The 22,082-nt window shown below is 38.3% G+C and overlaps 1 protein-coding gene across 2 annotated transcripts in view; it reads right to left on the bottom strand.

Moving 5' to 3' along the window:
• Positions 1-1,214: 1,214 nt before the first annotated feature.
• The window catches only part of LOC121945319 (transmembrane protein 65), a 74,252-nt gene continuing 53,384 nt past the window's right edge, over positions 1,215-22,082 (bottom strand). For both annotated transcript variants that reach the window (XM_042489437.2, XM_042489438.2), the window contains exons 5-8: positions 21,356-21,410; positions 14,971-15,013; positions 5,937-6,042; positions 1,215-4,728 (exon numbers count right to left, since the gene is read on the bottom strand). In XM_042489437.2, coding sequence (XP_042345371.1) covers positions 4,579-4,728; positions 5,937-6,042; positions 14,971-15,013; positions 21,356-21,410 — 354 coding nt within the window. In that variant the 3' untranslated portion in view covers positions 1,215-4,578. The remainder of the gene's footprint in view (positions 4,729-5,936; positions 6,043-14,970; positions 15,014-21,355; positions 21,411-22,082) is intronic.

The raw sequence follows: 22,082 nt of genomic DNA on the forward strand, positions 1-22,082 counted from the left end.
TTTTAAATTCTCTTTTCTTCTTACATATGTACAGAATATACTGAACGTATACCATGAGGCAAAAAATATAAAATGCATTAGCATAGCACTGAAAGAAACATGCTACACATTATGGTGCTGCAAAGATACAAGTACACAGTAAAAAAAAAAAAAATCAGATCTGTAACCCATGTTATGCAGATTTGATCTCATAGCGTTTAAAGTGATTTACACTCATCGCTTCAGAGAGAGAAATGACTGAACGTGCATGACTGTGCAGCAGAGAACAGACTAAATCTGTGCAGATGTGTTGAAGTTTAGTTAATTTATCATTTGACCTGATAAAGATCCAGGAAGAATCAAAATGTTGTCTTCAATAAACTTGTGTGGCATTGAGTAAGTGTGCAGGTGATACCTTTTTTCCCTCATGAAAGGTCGTTTTTTGATAGTCTTGCACCTTAGTAGTGTGCATATAACTATCCTTTTTTCAATTTATCATTGGTCACTCTTTTAATGACTTTTCTGTTTTAAATTTTTTTACTTCCTGCAAAGTTGATGCTTCAGAGGTTTTAATGCAACAGCAGTAGTTCATTGCTCTATAAATGTAGTAAAGTAACTTTGGCTTATACACATGCAGCTTACACCAACCGTGAGGAAAGGTGCCAGGGGAAATGACCAAAGTTGGTGAGCTTCATCATCGGAGGAACAAGAATGTTTGTGCAGAATTTCACAGCAATCCATCTAAATGTTGAGATATGTCATTTTGGACCAAAGTGGTGGTTTGACTGAACGACAGAGAAACAATGCCAACCTTGGAGCAACGCCCAGGGCGGCTAAAAAATTGCCACATTCTCCCTTATTGAAGACAATTTTAACATGCAACTCCGGAACTGATAGTTTTTTAAGAAATTCTTTCAGATCATAAGATGAACAATATGGTCTCCAAATACAGGACCGTGTTCTATAAACTGTAGGGACAGTAATGTCTGTGTACTGTAGACTGAAATTTCTCTGGCTAATGACTCCTGCTTGTCCAAATCTCATGATAGTAAAGCTTCCAAATCTTCTGAAACCAAAGCAGGTCCAAACCAACACTGAAAGCAATAAGAACTCCACAATAATTTCTAACTAAATAATAGGCAGCCAGCTTAAAGTACACAAAAACTATCAGCAGAAAGGTAAGTATGTACTCACAAACTGCAACATACTGTATTACACACATGAAGGAGGCAACCCAGGCAGAATTCTTTAATGTTTTTTAAGGAATTCTTGATTTTTTCCAAAGATTAACTTGCATCGATTCAAGATAACGTATCAACACCGAGCTTTTGTGAACTTTTTGTTTTCCTTCAGGAGAGAGGCAGAACATGGTTAAGTGATGCAGTGTAAAGTGAATTTTGGAAAAAGATAATGGCTCCAAAATTACAGTATTTTGAAACCTTGACTGACTGTGCACAAAAAACAGTCTTATAGTGGTGAAACAGGCAATTTAATGATCCAATGCAAGGAGGAAAATTACTGCTGTTACTGGAAACTATTACTATCATCACATTTTGCCCACTGAGCAGTTTTCTCATCACATTCTGCTCTTTGAAGGATCCACACACTGTTCAAATCTCCACACTGCATTTGCCAGTTCACATCCCAGCAGAGGGCTCTGTTACCAACCTGCAAAACCTCTGCAAGGCTACTCAGAAACAGATCATTGAACTTTAAACTATGTTTATCATTTCTAGGAAAAGAAGATGCCTTGTGCTTGTTCAGACAGCCGTATAAAGCAGTCAAAAGTCTTTTGCATGTCAATCACATTACTTTTGCATATCAGCTCCAGGAATTTGCATCCTGCTGCAACGCATTAACTTTTTTTTTTTTAGGGTTCTTACACAGTGAACATGTACAATAGTTTTTTTTTATTAACAGTGCATGCAAGGTGGAAATCAAGCAATCAGATCAAAAATCCTAACTACATAAATATGTTAAGTTCTTTTCTTCATTTGTGTCACTGTTTAAGATCACTGTTACCCACATAATAAATAACTAGAACAATCTCATACAGGGTAAGTCTTCAGAGCATGTTTAGCAAGTATGGTCTGTAACATGGAGCGATCAACTGCAAAGTACTTCCTGTTGAAAATATACTAACAAAGGTGTTTTTTAGCTAACAAATACTTTCTATTCTTATATTCATTGTCCTTTGAGATAAAGGGAATATACAGTGAGAACATACATGAATACAAGTCTGGATATTATAACAAAAATAAATACATTTTTCTGCGAGGAAATTCCAGTCAGTGACACGTGGCTGCTTCCTTTCTTTTCTCAACAGATTCAACGCCATAAACGGTCTTCATTTCTGCTGATGAGATGAGCAACCTGAGCCAAGCAGGTGACAAACACAACTCTTCAAAAGATAAATTAGGAAATCAGTGACAGCTGAATTAAGACTTAAATTGATTATTATCCGCAATAGATCCTTTCTGCCTTCATGTTTCATGGTGGGCTGATGCTGTAGATTAACACAGAACTTAATGGCAAGACATCGAGGGTCTTGAATACCAAAACAGGAAAAGCAAATAGCTGATGATCTATAGCGTGTGGCAGTATGTAACTGAAAGAAACAAACAGCTTCCTCTGAATTTCAGCCAGCAGAGGGCAGCACAGCAGAGACAATATAATATACCTACACCTACAGTGTAGCTGAGTGAAAAAAAGCAGTAATAGACTTTACACAGAATGAAAACAGATTAACAAACATCTCACTGACTGTGAAGTCAAAGTGGAGTAGAGGGCTGGGACCAGTTGCACAAAGCACCTTCAGCTTTCTCCTAAAGTATGACACTGAAGGATTATTTTCACTTTAGCTGAGGTACTTACTTAAGGCAGTTGCATAGAATCCCTTAAAATCTTAGTTAAGGAAAAACATTGAGGCATTTACATAACATTTGACCCTCAAGGTGTTCTTCTCATAAAAATGGCAGATGAAAAAATGAAAAAAAAAAATGATTGGAGGAGGGAAAGGTCATACTGCTGGATGAACAAAATAGTAGGAAGCAGATACTTAAAAGTAAATTTGATACCCAAATTACAGCAGACAGAAAACAAAAATTAAAAAATTTAAACATTAAAAATATAAATGAATGATTTTTTTCAGTCAAGTCTGTAGTGTTAAATCAAATGGTCGCACAACACTCTTCTTAGGATGTGTTCATTTTTTAACTTACTGCCATTAGCCATGTTCTGACTAAGATAAAGTCATAGGTAAATTATTTATATATTTAACCTTCATTTGGTCTTTTTTGCTTTTTTGGCTTAGGAATTCTTTAAGTAAAAGACCAATTCAGGGAGAAAAACTCAAATACTCAAGTGAACCTTTTAGGAAAAGTTTCACTTAAACTTAAAGGAAAATCTTAAGGTGTTTTGTGCAACCTGCCTGGTGCTATCTCACCATGCATTAGAGAGGACTGTTGTAGTTCAGCTGCAGGTTGGTGAAGAAGATAAATCATGTGGTGTTGGAGCCAGAGGGTCAGTGAATATGGGACGAGGTCTCAGGTGGCTCGGTGTTGGCATTTCTTATCTTTCTGTCACAGTTACTCTCCATCTCTTCCTCCCTCAGCCTCACTATATTCCTCTCATTTCTGCACAACTCCTCTGAGGAACAAGCCACTCTTTAAAAGGTTAGATGTCAAACTACACGTACCTGGTTACATTCAGCTGAAGACATTTGGTGCATCTCACTGCCATATGTAATCATCAAAAAGTTCATCGATAAACAAAAAAGAAACATAAAAATCTTCCGAAGTAAAGAGGCAGCTAGCAGGTGTAACTTATCTAACCACTTGTATTCTCACTAGAAGCAGCTTGCTGGTTGTCATGGAGTGTGAGTGAGGCTGGCGAGACCTTTTAAGACTTTGCCATCATCAAAAGGCAGACATGCTTGTAAAACTACAGATACTTTAAGTGGATGGGTGCACCTTTATATGCAAAGGTGACCCTCTTTCCTTGGCTCATCATCACCTTCAAAAAACTGATTAAGAATTAATTTAACACTTCTGAAATGCACCATTAACATGCTTCTTTGCTCAGCCTTCCTCTATGAGTTATCAGGATTTCTGACAATATACAAGAAACCTTTAAAGATACTCATGCTCTGAGAGTGAGATTTAAGTTGTTGTCATTTTCGTAAGCCCCCAAACTTTCAATTACCCTTACCTGCTGTCTAACCATTTAGAGTCAGAGGTTTATGTATTCAACAGAGAAAGAGGCCACTGCAGTGTGGTTTAGGTAAATGAGTTTCAGCCGGAGTCGGTCAGTCAAGACATTTTGAGGTTACGGTGCAATAGTTGGAGCAGCAGCAGTCCAATGAATCATCCATTTTTTGTCTCCTCAAGAGACAGTCAGGTCCCTATGCCAAAGTTCAAAGTCCACAATCAAATACTATCTAAAATCCTCTTCAGAATACCTTTGATAGTTTGACTGGGCCTCGCAAAATAAAGTAGCCGGGGATTAGACAGGTTGAATGACATTTCCACACACTCCAGTCCCAGTTTAAAGTATTCTAATGGATTCCAAATAGTATTTGTCTCCAACAAGATGAAGGTTTCAGTTTTTGCTGCTCTCTGTTGGAGCAGGTGTGGGTTGCGTTTTCTCCTCCGCTTCTGTCTGCCCTTCTTTCTTTTCATCATCATCCTTGAAGAACATGAGAGGAAACATGCCGAGGATGCAGCCGATGCCAACACCGATGGCCTTACCCTGCACAGAGGGAAATGGAGGTAAGAATAGTACTGACAGAATACATTTTCAGAAAATGGTTTTGAAAAAAAAAAAGAAAATTCTACTTTACAGCCCTGTTGTTTCTAGTAAATAAGTCTCCTATATTTGTCTTACAAGCAGATTTTTACTCAAACTGTCTCTTTTTAAAAAAATGTTATACTTTGGATAGTTTTGCCTGATTATTTAGAGCAGTTTCATCTAAATTGACCAAGAAGTAAGGATGGTTTGTCATCATTTTATTGTACAAAATCTTTTCGTGCAGCACCTGGCCAGCTGTCTGTTATGATTAACCAGCTAATGACTACAGGGAAAGAAAACCAAGACTGAAAACCAGTAACCTAAGGCATTAATTTCCCATTACACCACGACATATATTCTATAGCAGTGGTTCCCAATTGGTGGGTCAAGGTCCAAAAGTAAACTGGGAGTCAATTCTGAATGTGTCAAAAACACACTTTATTTTGAAGAACAGTGTATTTCTGGCACAAAGCTTTTTTTTTTGAAGTGTCCTTTCTGTTTATTCTTGCAATATGCATGATTACTTTTTGTTCTAAGCCAACATGTTTACATTTTGTGAAATAAAAGTGAATATGTAGCAATTTATGATGTGTGGACCTTGAAAATAATGACTTAGGAGAAATATGAACACCACTCCTGGACCAGTTGGGAACCATTTTTCTATAGACATGTTTATAAGAAAGTACAACAGGTACTCTACGACACACCATGACAATTCTCTTGACCTTTTCCAATCGGCAAAGAGCCTTTTGAGTGCTCGAATAATCACTCGACCTAATTACAGCTAATTACATTTCACACTTCAGCAGTCACAGTATATTAAAAGTCATTCAGGTCTAATGTCCTTGCTCAGTGAAAGAGTGATTGAAGGGCCACATCACAGAGACTTGTGTTTCTGTTGTCACTGTACAAAACCCCTGACTGGTGTTTACGACGCATTACACGACACACTGATTCTTCAAATGCTCTTTGCAGGAGCTTCATTAATATCCACTCTAACGGTATTTATGTTGAGTGCTTATTAGTCTAAAAGCCTTTTGTCAGTCTTTTACTCTCACACACAAAGAAGTAAAACAAGCATGTACGTCTGTTATTCTTGAAGACTGATGGAGATGGTTAGAGCAGAGTTATGGTTTGTGGGTTGGAGTGCGGTGTGTGTTGATACTGACCGAGTGAGAGCTGACTCTGGTCTGCCACATGTCGGCCTGTTTTGGGCTTAAGTCAGGAATCTGCATTCCCAGCCGATACGCCAAGGCCTCCACATAACCTGCCAGCCTGAAGAGAGGAAGAGAGAGACGGGAGAGAGAAGAATCAAACATGCAGTAACAACAAACTGTAAAAGTGAACTGTCTAGAAACGCCTGTTCAAGCAGAGCATAGAGACACTGTAAGCATAAAGGTCAGTAACAGAGACATGTAAATCTGCTCTTGACAGAGGAGACTCAAAATGTGAATGAATGTGTTCAGGCAAGTGCAGAATGCAAAATATAGACACGGTACACAGCCAAAAGGATATTATAGACACCCTATAAATGTAACCACAGTGACTTATAATGATAAAATGCATCACTTCAGCAAAAGTGGTACACACACCCACAGACATATTAAAATTGTGTTCTGGCTGCAACATATATCGAACATAGATTGAATTTACAAGCACCCATGTTCATCAGATGTTTTTCTGCATAACATGTCATGATCCATTAAACCACCCGCGATACAAAACTAGCACAACGACTTAAGTAATTGATAGTGACAAAAACGAAGGATATCAACAGATAAATGTTCAAGACGGCGCCTTGTTGATGCTTTCTGTCATGAAACCAGCATGATGTCAAATATTAGTTTTAATGCCAGAAAGAGAGAGAGAACCCATTGTGTTTAGATAAAATAATTTCCATCATCTGCAGTGATTTACACAGCTGATGGAATAAACACAGATGGTGGCAGATAAAGAATGCTTTTCACAGAGTAACAGAGATGCATCATCAAAAGCTCATTAATCATCCAAAACTTTGTTTTCATCTCAATCTTCTGAAGTTGTCAGTTTTGTCTGATGTGGAGCCCTGAATAACATTGTGTTTAGATTAGTTCTGTGTAACTGAATAGTCACAGATCCACAATTTATTTTATCCAGTAGATATGAAACTATCATAGAAAACTATAAATTTATTTAGTTTTGGGTGAAATTTGTTTTGTCATCTGTGTCCATAAAGCTAAACATCAACCTGATATCGTGAGCAGTGCGCAGGTTCATCAGTGACTCAGACAATGAGCAGAGATGGCTGACTGTTTGTCAGTGTCCAGATCCAAATGAGAACAACAAAAAGTTCATAGATTGCTGGCCAATAATTCCCTCAGTGGGGATAAAGCGTACATGTTTAATGTCAACTTGAATGATATTTTGTACAAGAAGGGGAAACAACAGAGAGAAATAATAATTAAGTCGCTGTTTGCCATCATTGTAGTAAAATAAATAAAATGTAGTTCCAGGACAAGCTATAATTAAAGTATAATCTCTGTAGGGAAATTGGGACTTTGTAGCAAAAACAAAAACAACAACAACAATAACAACTACTACCACTACTGCTACAACAACAACATGCAGCACAAAGGAATGAACATTAATAAACTATGTACTAAATCACATGGGTATATTAAACTCAACTTTAAAAGGCTCTTAGTTCCTAAAAGGAAGACTAACGTATCAGCCTCTTTTCTTACTTGAACCAAAAATCTATCAATCAACTTCAGACTGTAAAGAATTCAGCTGCCGGGACCAACCAGAACCAGGAGACATGACCACATCACTCCAGTTTCAGCGTCTTTACAGTGGCTCCCAGTATGGTGTACAATATATTTTAAGATTTTAGTGATTACTTTTAAAAGTCATGGCCTCTCTCCCTGTTATATCTTGACCTCTTAGAACCATACACATCGGTACGCACTTTGAGATGCTTGTGCAGAGGTCTTTGTCTCCTAAGAAGGCCAGAATAAAACTAAATTGCACAGAGCCCAGTTGGTAGTTCAGCCTTGCCAATGTCCACATTTAACTAATTGCCATAATAAACGCAATAACAGTGTTGTGACCAAAATAACAACTGAAGCTAAGAGTGTTAGGAGAGCAGCTGCATGTTCCCTGTTGTGTGTCCAGTCTGAGCACAAAAATGGTGCAGGTCAAGCAGCTCCAACCACTGAGAAGAAATTCAAGTCAATATCTGACCCATGTCTGGCTCAGTCACTGGCACTAATGGATCCTCAGTTCACTGCACACACAAATAAGCTGCAGCTGGAGCTGTCGAGTCAGGGGAGTGATAAGTAGAAAGTAGCATATTTGAGAGAAAGATAAGGAGACGAGGTGAGGATGCCGGTATGTGTGTATGCTGAAGTGTGTGTGTGTGTGTGCGTGTGTGTGTGTGTGCCTGAACGCAATAGCCTTTCATGACAATGGAGCAGAAATAAAAACTTTTTAGTGGAGACTTTTGATGAGTCTCTGGTTTCTCTATTCTGCTAGTAAAAAGAATGTCAAATTGAGATAAATGAGACATAACATGCTGACATGCTACATTTGTAACATTGTTTTGTTTTCCATGAAAAGTTAACTCATCACCAGTCTAAGTCATGACTCCCATATTCATGCAAAACCTTTTTTTTTTAAATATACTTTTGTATATGCAGGTGGTCCTGCCTCTGAGTGGAATCCAGCCCAAATATTTCACATATTTGCAACAGCAGGAGGCAAAATAAATTAAGTCTAAGCCATAAAACAAAATACCTGCAGTATTCAAAACACTGAAATGATGAAATTTACTGCAAGTGCAATCATCTGAGGCCTTGGATCATTTCTGAGCATGAGACTCACTGTGAAAGCTGGAACTCACACTGGCTGCACCAGAAGCAATAAAAACTGAACAACAAATGAATTTATTAACATTATCAAAGCATTCCCTTAATGCGGGGCAATAACCGTGTTCTGCTGTGCTGGACTTCAATCGTTAAAAAGACAAGGCAGCTTCAATATTGTCTGTGTTATTATGAAACTGTTTGATGCAGAGAGCAGTGATGCAAAATGAGCGAGGAAGAAACAGAAATTTTACAGTGATAAATGAGATACAGTTGATGGTGCATATGGTGTTTCCAAATGGGCTGTGAGAGTGTCGGACTGTCATTAGAGAAATCATCCTTCAGTGGATAAACTGAGATTACGCAGCAAGTAATTCTGACCAAACAATCTGACTGATCAACAAAACATTTAGGATGTGCTCAAATCAGCATGCAGCACACCTTCCGTTTCACTAAAAGTATCACTCTGCTATATCTTCACCACTGCAAGCAGAAATTTTACAATTATGATTCAAAGCAGTTTCTGAGAATTTGAGGTATACAGTTGAGGAACACAGTGGTGATGATAATGAAACACAGCTGAATTCATGTAAAGTAAAAGCCAACACAATAATGGTAAAACCTATAGCTTGACACAAAGATGACAGTGAGCAGCATAAACCACCATGTTTGGAACAGACACATTATAAATACTGTAAAAGTGACGTAAGTGTTTTGGAACACAACACAGCAAACTCCACTGAAACAAAAAACTTCTAATATTTTTTCTTTTCTCTGTTTTTTCTTATTTAAATATTTTTCACCTGATGCCAACTAATGCCACTGCAAATTATCTGCTACCAAACTATGAGTGTTTGGTTATAAAGTGGAATCCAGTTCATCAGCTCTGGGTAGATCAACTAGTCTCTTTTAAGTGGAGAATCTGCACATGCAAAAACAATACTTGACACTGCTACTTCTTCCTTTACTACCGTTACTAATGCTACTAGGATACTTTTTTAGATTAACTACTACTTCTGCATACTTTCAGATACAGAAACCATTCAAATGTCAAAATCTTATGCTCTTCAAGAACATTTATGCCTCTCATTTTTTTCTACATTTTATGGCTCCACGTATTAAACTTTTCTTCTTTTTTTTTTAACCTTTTCAGTTATTATCACCTTCTTCCTTTGATACTCTTGCAGTTCAGCTCGTAGCTTCTTCAGTTTATGGCAGTTCAGATTTAATTTTTTGCCAGTTTTTTCAGATGTTTCTGGCAATTTCTTATATATTTCTCCATTTGAAGCAATGGTATTGAATTCAGCTTTAAGCATCCACACACATGTTCTACAGGAAATGCATTTTCTAGTTACATATAGGATTCTTTAATGCCATTTGTGACACTTCAGTGATGCTTATGGACCTTGGTGCAAGTACCTCGGTCCTGACGGCATCACTGTCGTGCTACAAATGACTTCAAAGCACCCACTCTAGTGTAATATTGCTTAATTATGTCATGATTTAAACAAGCATATGCCCTACTGAAGTTTCCGTCAGCAAAACACTCAATCCCTTCTCGTTAGTAACAGAGTCTGGGCTTTGAACCTGTTTAAAGGAATGCAAACTAGATTTTCCCTTTGGGGATCAATGAATCACACACTGTTAATCCTGACTAATTTATGAGGACAAAAAATAAAAAAATTCAAATTCATTCAAAACATACATTCAAAAAATTCTCCAACTATAAGGAAGACACGACATGACATCATGTGTCACAGTGGAGGAAGAGTAGTCTGGGACCCCGTTTTTTCTTCTTTGAGTCCACTGATATCTGTTCTCTATGTTTTTGTCCTGTTTTCTCTAACTTGGCTCAGTGCAGTAATGTTTTACTGGCTGCCTTGTCTGCCCCAGAAATCTGCTAATGCATTAAGTCCATAAGGAGTACAAACAGCAGCTGTAACTGTACTGTGCAGACGGAGCATCCGTAGCAACTAGCTGAACGGGAAGAATGACTCATGAGCTAAATTATGGACTTTGACAAGGTTGCTGGTTTCCTACATGTGTCAAAAAACACACACACACACACACACAGAGGGAAAAATCTTACAAATTCACCCAAGCATGAACCCTTACACATGAAAAATATACGCACAGGAAATGCATATGTGGATATAGTGGCACAGATTGCTCACCACAGGCACCAACACACACACACACACACACACACACACACACACACACACACACACACACACACACACACACACACACACACACACACACACACACACACACAGGCAATTTCATAGAAGAGCAGCAGAGCTCAGTCACTGTCTCTTGGTTTAGGAGAACAGACGTTGAGTGGGAGGATTTACAGACAATCATTGCAACGAAATCACTACAATATTGACCAAAGTGACTCTGGGGGAACAAGCTACAGCGACAGCTACATCTATCTGCGCTGTTTGAGGACATGACTGAGGAAATCACACTTTGGCAGAGAAGCTGTTGCCTTTGACTTTCACTGTGAAGAATCAGATGGCTAATATGCACATGAAGGGAAATGACATGACTCATCTTGTTACACTGTGTTTCTGTCAGAAAGGTTTCACTAACTTGAACTTACTGGAGTGGGTGGATTCAAAGGTCTGGACTTGATACTTAACAGATGATTGATTAATTGGTTGTTTAGAATATATAATTGAACATATGAAACTGAATAAGTCAATCAATTGGCTATGCAGTTCTGTCAGAGTATATGCAATATGTTGCTGTTAGCTTTGATTGAGGATAAAAACACATTTGGTATTGTTTGAAATAAGCTTTTTTTATTTTTGTCAAATAATGATTAATAGAAGAATTGATTGTTAATTTTACTATAACTTAATGAAGGAAAGTGCTGGGTTGGGGTGCCGTTATCAGTGGTAACCACCATATGAGCGCAGTGCCGACTTGACTGTTTACCGTAACAGTGAACAGAGAAGCTCAGATGACTGCACATACAGAGGGAGCATGACTTTATTCTCTGCTCAGGTTGCCATTACTCCACTGTATCTCTACGAAGCAATAGTAATTTGCTGCTATATTAATGCTCTGAATGTTGCATACAGAACCTTTCTTCAGCATCTGTATGTTTTGTATTATAGCACTGCTCTCTGACTACAGGTATAGAATTATGTACAATTATATGTGTCTGCAAAAATGTTGGCTTACATCTATAGAAATAGAAAATATCAGTAATGTATTGTGGCACATGTGCTGGAGGGTTTCTCCTTTTGAATGCATGAAACAAAAATGAAGGTTCTTCTCTGACAGAGAAACAGGGAATTCCTTTGAGTCTTTCCAGCAAATGTCAACTGAAGTAAGGTGAGGTTACCATTAAACCCATTAGCAGTATTTAAATTGAACTCTAGAGCTTCTAATTTGGCTCATTTAGGCAGGTGACAACAATTCTAGCTGATCATCATCCCGACTGCCTGAAAATGGGAATCTTGATGCTTTTGCAAGTGATCTGCAGTGCAGTTTGTTAGAAGTGACAATGTAATCCAAGCCAACTACAGGAAACTATACAAAATATGCAAAGGTATGGGCACATGGATAGACTCATAATTAAGGGTTTTGTTTTACATTTAGATATCATAAGGAGTACTAGAGTTGCAACAATTAGTTTAAAAGCCTTTTAACAGCAACAAATTTGAAAATTAATTATTAGTTAAGGCTGTTTTTCAAGCAAAAAAGGCCAAAAATGAATTTGATTTAAAAATGTGGTGGTCTTCTTATTTTCTTATGACAACAAATTGAAAAACTTTTGGTTTTGGACTGTTATTTAGGCATAAGTTAGTTGCAGCCAAAGGCATAAGTTTTATTTCAACATTGCAGGGGATATGTGGGGAGGTTTAGAGATCCTCCGCTCAGAAAAAATTGAGCATCAAACACTTAATTTCCTACATTCTGGTGAATTTGTTTGCACCAATTTTTGCCTTTTCTGCATCAGTTTATGGTGTAAATTGCTTTAATTTTGTCAAAATAAATGTCCCCTGCTACTTTTATGTCTTTCCACAAACTGTCTCCAATCTAGTGCCGGTTCAAAAAGCTCTTTACTATGTGGTAAACTGGCACTTGAGAAGTGTGGATTTGAGCAACTAAATACAAAAACAGCAACAATTTTGCAGTTAAGAGGCATCTGGGGTCTTCTCATCTGTCGGCTTTTGAAAAAAAAACTACCCACGGCCTCATCAGTAAGTCTGCTGCGCCTCCTCATCAGCTCTCAGCTGCCACTAAAGTGCCACTGACTCCCAGAGTAATCTAAAGCACAAGGTTTATATGTGAGTGCACCAAAGCCTTTCCCCTTTGAAATTAACACAAGCCGTAATGCAAATGTTGCAGTGAAGGACACCTGCAGGAGCTCCACTCAGACTCAGAAACAGACAAACAGCCTTCACACTCACTGGTGTAAATCCATCAAAATAATAAAAAGCCCTCTCTCCTCTGCTTTAATCGAGTCTCACCTTGACAAGCTGGCCACAAGGGCCCTACTTTCAATTATGATTGAGTGGCAAACCCAGATGCTAACACAGAGACACAACTGTGTGTGAGTGTCCACTGAGAGCATTTACAAAGGCCAGAACAACTCAACTAATCCATCATGCTAACACAGCTCGTAGGCAGCATCATAGTTGTCTTTCAACTGTCTGATTTTGCTGACTCTCTGTGTATTTAAATAAGAGAGTAATGAACTGTTATATCACTAATCATTGAAATACAACCAAGAGTCTGGGGACACATTGGATTCATCCTCTATTACTGTTACGGTTTAGGCCTTTGGAGCAGGTTAGGAAGCTGGTTATGGTCCCTATGGTGCTTCAGGAAGCCCTGAAGTGGGTAATAACCACAAATCAGCCAACTGGACCAACACACTGCATCATTTAAAAGGATCCAAGGCACATCGATGATTATTTTAGGCTGAAAAAAATTAATAAATCCACCTATCATGGATTATTATGCTTGTATTGATCAAACCTAATCACACACGGCTGAAATTAACCTGCGCTTGTGTAGCAGTGTTCTAGTATTCCAGCTACTACGGCTACGTCCAGCTACGTCACATTCACCCATTCATACATCTGCCTTAGAGGGCGCTACCTGCACAGCCAAATGGGTACAGTTTGGGGTGCCTCCTAAGCCACAGCTAGCATGGATTTACATCTAGCAGTCATTGTTCTGAAACAGTTTTACTTCAGAATTTCTGGGGAAGGAGAAAAGGAGAAAGAATGATTTTGTTTTGTGTCAGTGGAAAAAAAATGGAGAAAACTGGAAAGGAAAATTTTAATGAAGTTAATTATATTTGATATGAAATTGGAGTTTGTCAGACATAGCATGTTCGGTCCATATTAAAACAGAGCTTATATAATGCTGGTCATTAGAACCAGATTTATCATGTGCGCATAGTGCATAGTTGCGCAAAAAAAAAATGTTGCACTTCCTCTGATACCGCCCAAACCTCAAATTTACATCAATACATTAAAGGTTGACAAAATGTGCCTGATAAGGCTGAAGAGACTTCTACTGCTTACAGACCACGAATTAATTATGTTGCACAACTCCTAGTACAACAAAATCCAGTGTAATCCCATCACTAAATACGTGCGGAACGTAGTGCATACAAAATGTTGTTTAACTAATGCATTTAGTTTTTAAAGACTCAAATTACTTTTTAAACAAACTATTATGAAAGCTTTTAAATGAAGTGTCTGATATCCTACATATCTGTTAATAACTGGATTAACATCAAGTTTTAGGTGTCCACTAGTTTGTTTTTTCTACAGATGTAACCTTACATTATTCACCACAATGACAAAAGCTGTCAGTAAAATCAGGCTGCATACCCCTCTCCTTATTTAGACCTCCATGACTGAAACAAACCACATTGATCATTTTAATTATTAGACTTTTCTTATTAATAGTCATATCCCCCTTTGTGCTTTCCTTCCTCTGGGACACAAACCTCTGGTGACTATTTCTCTTCCTCCCCTGCTGCAGTGTTTATCTTCCTCTGGGCTAGATTCAGTAATTACAGTTTAATACTGAGCAATTTAATGATTAGCCTTCACCTAAGGGAATGGAGTGGGATGGTAAACCTTAACCGTCAATTAGAAAATTACTTTAATTTATGTATACTTTGGTGGAAAAAAAACTCCACATTGCTGTAATAATCTGTATAATGAGATGTACACTATAATGTTCTCATAGTTTTTCTAAACATTTCATAATTTGATTGAATGAGGGTAATGACTCTAAATCCATCTACAACCTGCAATGATTTACAGTAATGGTTGCCTGTGTGTGTGTGTGGTTGTGTGTGTGTGTGTGAAATCCTTACCCTAGTCCTGCCAGATCAGACACCAGGTTGCCAAGGGCAGCAGCTGTAGAGAACACGAGACAAGAAAGAGACATGATTACAAAATGAGTTGGGAAATTGAGATTTGCATGGTGGACAGCCAAAAGGCATAAGACACAGAATGTGTTAGTCTGGAGTTTTTCCATCATATGAAACCCATTAAAATGAAGCTTTTCCCTCTGCCACTCATGGGTATGTCATCTGCTTAACTAATTCCTCTCTTTTTCAATATATGTAAGGCATGATGTTAGGACAAAAGATGTCCTGAATAACTGAGAATGTGGGTGGAGTGTACTAACAAAATACGTGCATCAGCAGTGGAGTAAGTAGAATATCATAGCACCCTCATAAACACTTCTAAATATAAAAACACACAGAGCACAATTACCATATACTGCTTATTTTTACCTCGTTTGTTTATGAACAGGATGTGATGGACAACCACAGCGCTACCGGGCTCATTAAGGAGGCAGACGCAATGCTGGCTCCCACATCGATGTTAACTCGCTCCCTGAGCCAAATAACTACGCATGAATAATCAGAGCAGTAGAGCAGTGGTGTCCGAGGAGAAGAGGATGAGGATGTGTTGAGACTGACTAATGAAACAAGCGTAAGGTGCAAACTTGTGTGTCTTTATCCCTGAATATGACTGAGACCAGGAGATGGGGAACACTTCTGCTTGTTCTGTTGTATTAGTTTCTAAAAGAGAAAATAAACTCTGTGCTTTGCTCCTTGTTGCCTGTGACCCTGAGTTCAGAGCATTACTGCAGCTGCCACAGCAACACAGACACCCTCGGGGGAATGGTAACAAAGCAGCAGTGCCATCTCTGCTGGGACGTAATCTCCTTCTTACTCTTGCAGAAGGCTCTCAGTGTATCAATCCAACAGCCAGATAGAAGCAGCAAGGTTGAAAACATGATGCAAAATACCCAAACTGGCTGCAGCGACTTTCTTCCTACTTACAATGTGTCGTCGTACATTTGAACAAATCACCCACAGGACCTGCACCCACATTAATAAGCAGAGAGGAATTCAGATAAGACTCCAAAGAGCCACAGTCTAATTAGTGAAGTCATTGTGAGCAGAGATTTAGAGAGCGTTATTTACTGGGTGTCTCAGCAGGCCTATGACCCCGGCCTCGTTGAACAGAGTCGCCTTTAACGAAGCATCACTGTAAATAAGCTGCAGGTTTGTGTGTATTTGGCTCTAATCAGGCATGTTGGCTCATTGCTCAGTGAGAAACATTACTCCAGAGTGGAAGGAGAGAGGCAGGGCGACAGCAGGGACAGTGTGCAAGTTTCCAATTCTTGGCCAGTCAGTCAGTGCCAAAACACACAATGTAGGTTTGTGCTAAATAAGGGAATTGTGGAGTTCTCACCAGAAAAGACTGTTTGCATTGGGCAGGATCTCAGTCTGACTGTAACTCATGAGATAAATAAGAAAGCAAAAATGGTCGCTATGAAGATATGACTTAGGTGTTTTATAGTTTACTATATTACTATATGATGCTAAACATTTGATTAAAATGCCTTTTATTCTGATGACTTCTTTTGACAGGTGAATATAAAAACTAGAGTTACTGCCACTTGGATGTATGCCTCCTCCAGCCAGTCAACTGGCAGCTTACATCCATGTTTGGCCAGACTCACATAATATACTGTATATAGTGAAGACTTTTAAGAAATGTTTTAACAGGTATTAAGTGGGGTTTTTTTTGGTAAAACATAAGTTATCACTATATTGAGATGTATGATTCTAGTGAACAATTTCCTGTGAAAAACATGTTTTCACATACGGACTACTTGTACAGAGGATTACAGAGGTCTGATTAAGTTTTGTCACATGGTGCTACAACAGTCACCTGAAGCTAAATATCAGCACATGAGCTTGTGGTGGACGACCAGAGGAACAGGATAGAGCACAAAGCTGTAGCCTGACAGAAGACAAGGCTTCAAATATGGATGTTAATGCAAACGTAGATGCTTCACAAGTGTTTATATCATTTTATCATATTAGACAATTGTGTGAAATTTTGTTGTAATCACTGACCTTTGACCATCAAATTCACATTTGAGTCTGAGTGGACGTTTGTGCCAAATGAATTGCCCGGGGGCATTCTTGAGATATCTACCTCAGAAGAATGAGACAAACATTGGGTACACAGTGACCTTGACCTTTGACCACCATAATCTAACTAGTTCATCCCTCAGTCCAGGTAGAGGTGTGCGCCAAATCTGAATAATTCCCTTGAGGTATTCTTGACGTTTTACATTCATGAAAATAGGACATACAAACATAAGAACCCAAAAAAACATGATGCTTCACCATTGTGGAGGCATAAAAATCTGAGCTGTGTTTTATGAAGGTCATTTTACTGTAACAACATTTTTGCCCTACTATATAACTGACTTCTCTCTGACATATGAAGGATGACACTCATATTCTCAATGTGACACAAACATACCTTAAATGTACTTTAATGGTGCTAATAGTGCTATCTCCTGGCAGTGATAAAGGTTAGTTGGAAAAAAATAGGAAACAGAGTAAAGATTATTAAAACAGAACATGTATTAATTAAATAATGTGCTGTCATTAGACATCATACCTTACAAGCCCCTGGGGAGGCAGATGTAATGGAGAGCCCATCAGGCTGATTATGTGGTCAAGCTGTTCAAATGTAATTACAGGCTGGGGTCGGCCGCTGTCTGCCTTTAACTCAGTGCTCTGCTTCTCACTGTGTGCTGCATTAGATTAACTCCGCCTACACAGGTTGGCGAGAGGTGCAGTCACACTCTCACACAAAACAGGCGCCTCTGAAGCAGTTCCAAAGATGTCAACTACCCTGCTTTTACAATGTTCATTGCAAAGTAAAAGCCTTGTGCTTCGCCCATCACTCTCAATAATTAAAAAAAAGATAGAAGGAGTAAATCGGAGCCTTAGGGTGAATTAACTTGGTCTCTGTGGGCTTAAGTGAAAGAGTACCAGAGCCAGTTTATGTATTTCCAACACAGAAAGATCACCTTCCCTGTTCTTCTGTTCTTTCAGCATGTGTTTACTTTATGATGGATATCTCTATCCCTCACAGGAACCTTTCAAAACTTTCTATACCTGCAGCAAAATCAGAGATACATGCATTTATAATATCCACCAACGTCTATTGGTGGATAAATGGGCCGCAGAAAACAATGTGAGATAATAAATGGGTGACAGAGGATATTTTTTTTTTGGTGTCTCTTGCTTTTATCTTCAAGGCTCACTTAGCAGCTGTAGGTCATGACGATCGCTGTGTATGAGCAACACGTATCTTACCTGGAGGCTTTCTACAGCAACACACACAAGTACATCTCCACATAACAGTACAAGGGCTTACTCACACACAGGCATTATCACTCAGGTGGGTATTTGGCATTTGTGCTGCATGTGTGCCTACATGTGTGACAGTTACAGTTGTTGACAGGCTCTCAGAGAGCATTTTTAAGCCCGATGTGTTAATGCAGGATGTTATTAAGTTAGTAAAAAGTAAAAAATACTGTACTAAAAACATATGAGTGGAATACAAATATAGTAATTTAATGAAAATATTCCAACTTGTGGGAGCACAGGAAGGCCATTAATCACATTAACTGTAATTTTAATGTATTCAATCCCATTTGGACTTTTTCACATTATCACCTCTGTTTAAAGTACATAATTGGCCTAACTTTTGAACGATGTAGCCTCCGTCTTCATTGAACCTGCGGAGCCACATTTGCTAGAAAATTGTGTGATTGGTAGACTTGACTACAGGTTTGACACAAGTGGTAAATCACTCTGTACTGAGCTCGATAACTGCAGCCTCTTTATTTGCAGACCGCCACATATCCCTGATGTGTATGCTGTGAAAATGGATTCAGAGTGATAGAAACTGGGTTGAGGTCGTGCCTAAGGAAAGTACAGAACTTCTCTCTGTTTTTTTTTTCATTTTTCCTCAAATCACTCATTTATGCATGCTTTCTGCAGCTCAGATCTAATCTCTTTATGTCACTCAGAGAACACACTCTGCCTGTCAAACTACCAGTAGCCTTCCTGAGAAATGAATTCTACATTTTCTGCCTGTAACCTGATAACCCTTTTGTCTATAAATCCCATCAGGCCTGAGATTGTTCCTTTGGTTGAATCAGAATCCCAATTATCCATTCACTGCAAATGTGAGACGAGAGAAAATGAACAAATGTACATTTTTAAATTGAAAAACTGGTTTGAATTGTAAATCTATGAGAGCAGGATCATGTGGAAAGCTTGCCTGACATGTTAAGCACCTCAGAGTGTAGATTGTAATACCTCCTCTCGATGGTTTATCTCTGATAGATCCATTGCTCCTCACTTTATTCTGCACTGGTCAAGTTTTGTCTCCAGTTCCCCTAGCCTAGCATCACCAAACTACTTCACATATATGAATGAAACATGAGCTCTCACGTTCATCTGGTTCCCAGGCCACTGTTGCCCGTCAAGTAGAATAAATAACTTTGCTCTGTTACAGCATCAGCTTTGACTCCTGAGTCTTTCAGATCGATCAACTTACTGAGTCCATTTTATCTTTAAAAGCTTGAGCTAAGAACAACCAAAGCAGACTGTTATCATCTCCAGCAACAAATGAATCAGGAGAGGAAAGGTAAGTCTTGCAGAGTTTGGCAGAGTAGAAGTGGAAATCTTTTTTTCTGGACTCCTTCGACTACAACAGAGTGAAAGGGACCAAGACGGAACAGGAATAAAGAAATTTAAGTGTTGACTGAGTAATTGTGAGGATTGTGGTCATAGGATTTTACAAAAGATACAAATATTCAATAAGCCATCATTATATATGTAAATAGGGTTAGGGGTTAGGGTTAGGGTCCTCATGCTTCAGCATGCTCCTCTTTTAAAAGCTTTTACTCAGAGTAATGAGGCATAACCTCAAGATACCCTGAATAGAAACAGGTAACACTGAAATGCAAATGTGTGTCTTTGAGCTAAGTGGATATTACTGCGCCCATTCAAAATGCTTGTCAGCTATATTATCATATTGATGAAATCGTCATTATCCAGGCCAGCCAGGGTCTCTCTCTCTCTCTCTCTCTCTCTCTCTCTCTCTCTCTCTCCTTTTCCTTTCTCTAATGTTACCCCACTTTTTTTTTTTGGATTAGTATCACAGCCATGTTCAAATTGTGACTTTATCATTAAAGCTTCATTATGAAACTGCTGGATATTCTGTTGACACTGAAATTGAAAATGCCTTCTTCCATTATTGTTTTAAAGACTTCTACTGGCATGAATCTACTGGCATGCTATCACTCTAATTAAGAAATAGACAGGAAGTATGAGTTGCAGTCTTGGCAGCAATATATATATCTGAACCTGAACTAAATCTGAGATAATAGTTTGTAGCAAATACACATTTGTTTCAACAGTTTTTCCCAAAGCTGAGGGATTAAATTCTGATTATTTGTATAACAATTACTAACCGCATGTTACCTTGAGTTGCATGCATCCTATGTACATGAAGAATCCAAAGACAAGAGAAAAAAAATTGATGAATGAAAGTTAAAAGCATGTCGCATTTAACAGGAGCAAACAATATCATACCGTCAGATTACAAACTCTCACAAAAAGTAGCTCATGTGCACGCGCAGGCCCAGGGATGCTACTCTGAAGTGTTTTATGCTGAAATGTTGTAACAAAGATGCATGGATTTGGAAAGCACCGTGCATACAACTAAATATATGCGACTTGCATTATACTACATGAGTTTGTGAACTGATGTTTTGATATAACCCCCTATGACTTAAATCCATGGAGAATGTTTGCGTCTATGACAGATTCTCCGTTCAGCACGTAGGCATGCAAGAAAAAAAGTTGTCTTAATGAATTCAAGGCAACACAGTATCAGTAACTGATAGACAAATGGTCATTTTGCAGGTGAAGTATTTCTTTAAACAACAGACATGTTTGGAAAAATGCTTAAAGTCCGCTTTGCAGTAAACAACATAGCTTTTTGTCTTGATGTCAGTGCGGGTATCACTAGGTGTTGTGAACCACTCCTCAATGAAACTGTATATTTCTTAAAAAACCTACTCAGAATTTATATAATGAAAACCATGACAATAAAGGGCATAAAAATCAAGGATGGTTCAAAAGCTAAGGTATCAATAACAACAACTAATGAAAATACACTGCCTCATTGCTACTCACCCTCCTGAACAAAAACCATCCAACGGAAATTGGTTGCAGAGAAAACAAACATCTCTCTGCCTCGGACACTTGACAGCCTGATGGACTGTGTGTGCATGATACTAATCCCTATCGAAAACATAAACATTTAAGTCCCATTAGGATCATGACATTCCCTTACCTGCCATGGTTGAAATGCCGAGGACCACACCGATGGATAACTCAATATGTGTGCCCTGGAAACACACACAAACAAACACACACATTACAGAAATTAGATTGTAACACAGGAGAGCTTTCAATTGATTTTTGTCATTCTATAATATAAACCATCAGTGCAAGCTGATGTACTGGTTATGACATGAAATTCATGTATTCATTTTCTTTCTCAATGACAGTCAGAGAACACAAATGACTCTTTAAACTGAGGCGAACTTTTGTGAGTTGTCATAATTCTGGACTATGAATTTATGGTCTGTGATGCCAGTATGTTTTTAATATCTGGTAATGATAACTCTGTTTAATGTCTCGTTACATCGATTAAAGGTCTTATCTAAAATTCTTGCGGTTGCATTTTGGATAAGAGATACGTTTTTTTGTTTTTCTTTTTTACTTCAACCAAATAAGTCTACTTGTAAGCTTTATAAGATTTTCTAGATGCTCTCAGTCTTTCAGTTTATGGTTTGAGGCTTAGTGCAGAGCTCTTATCCAGCACAAAATGGAAATTAGTCTAAGATCTCCAGGCAGGGTGCATTAGTTTCTCTCACAGTCTGGACTGAAAAAAGAGAGTCAGACCTTTAAAAAATGCCACACAAAAACATTTCACAGTTAAGTTTCCAGCCCAAAAGTGTAATTACTTATTGATTTCAATTTCCATGCTATTACAGACTCTGCTTTATAAAGCTTAT

Source organism: Plectropomus leopardus, chromosome 11 (genome assembly GCF_026936395.1).
Source record: "Plectropomus leopardus strain MGB_pleo_1.0 chromosome 11, ASM2693639v1, whole genome shotgun sequence".
NCBI classification, from domain to species: Eukaryota; Metazoa; Chordata; class Actinopteri; order Perciformes; family Serranidae; genus Plectropomus; species Plectropomus leopardus.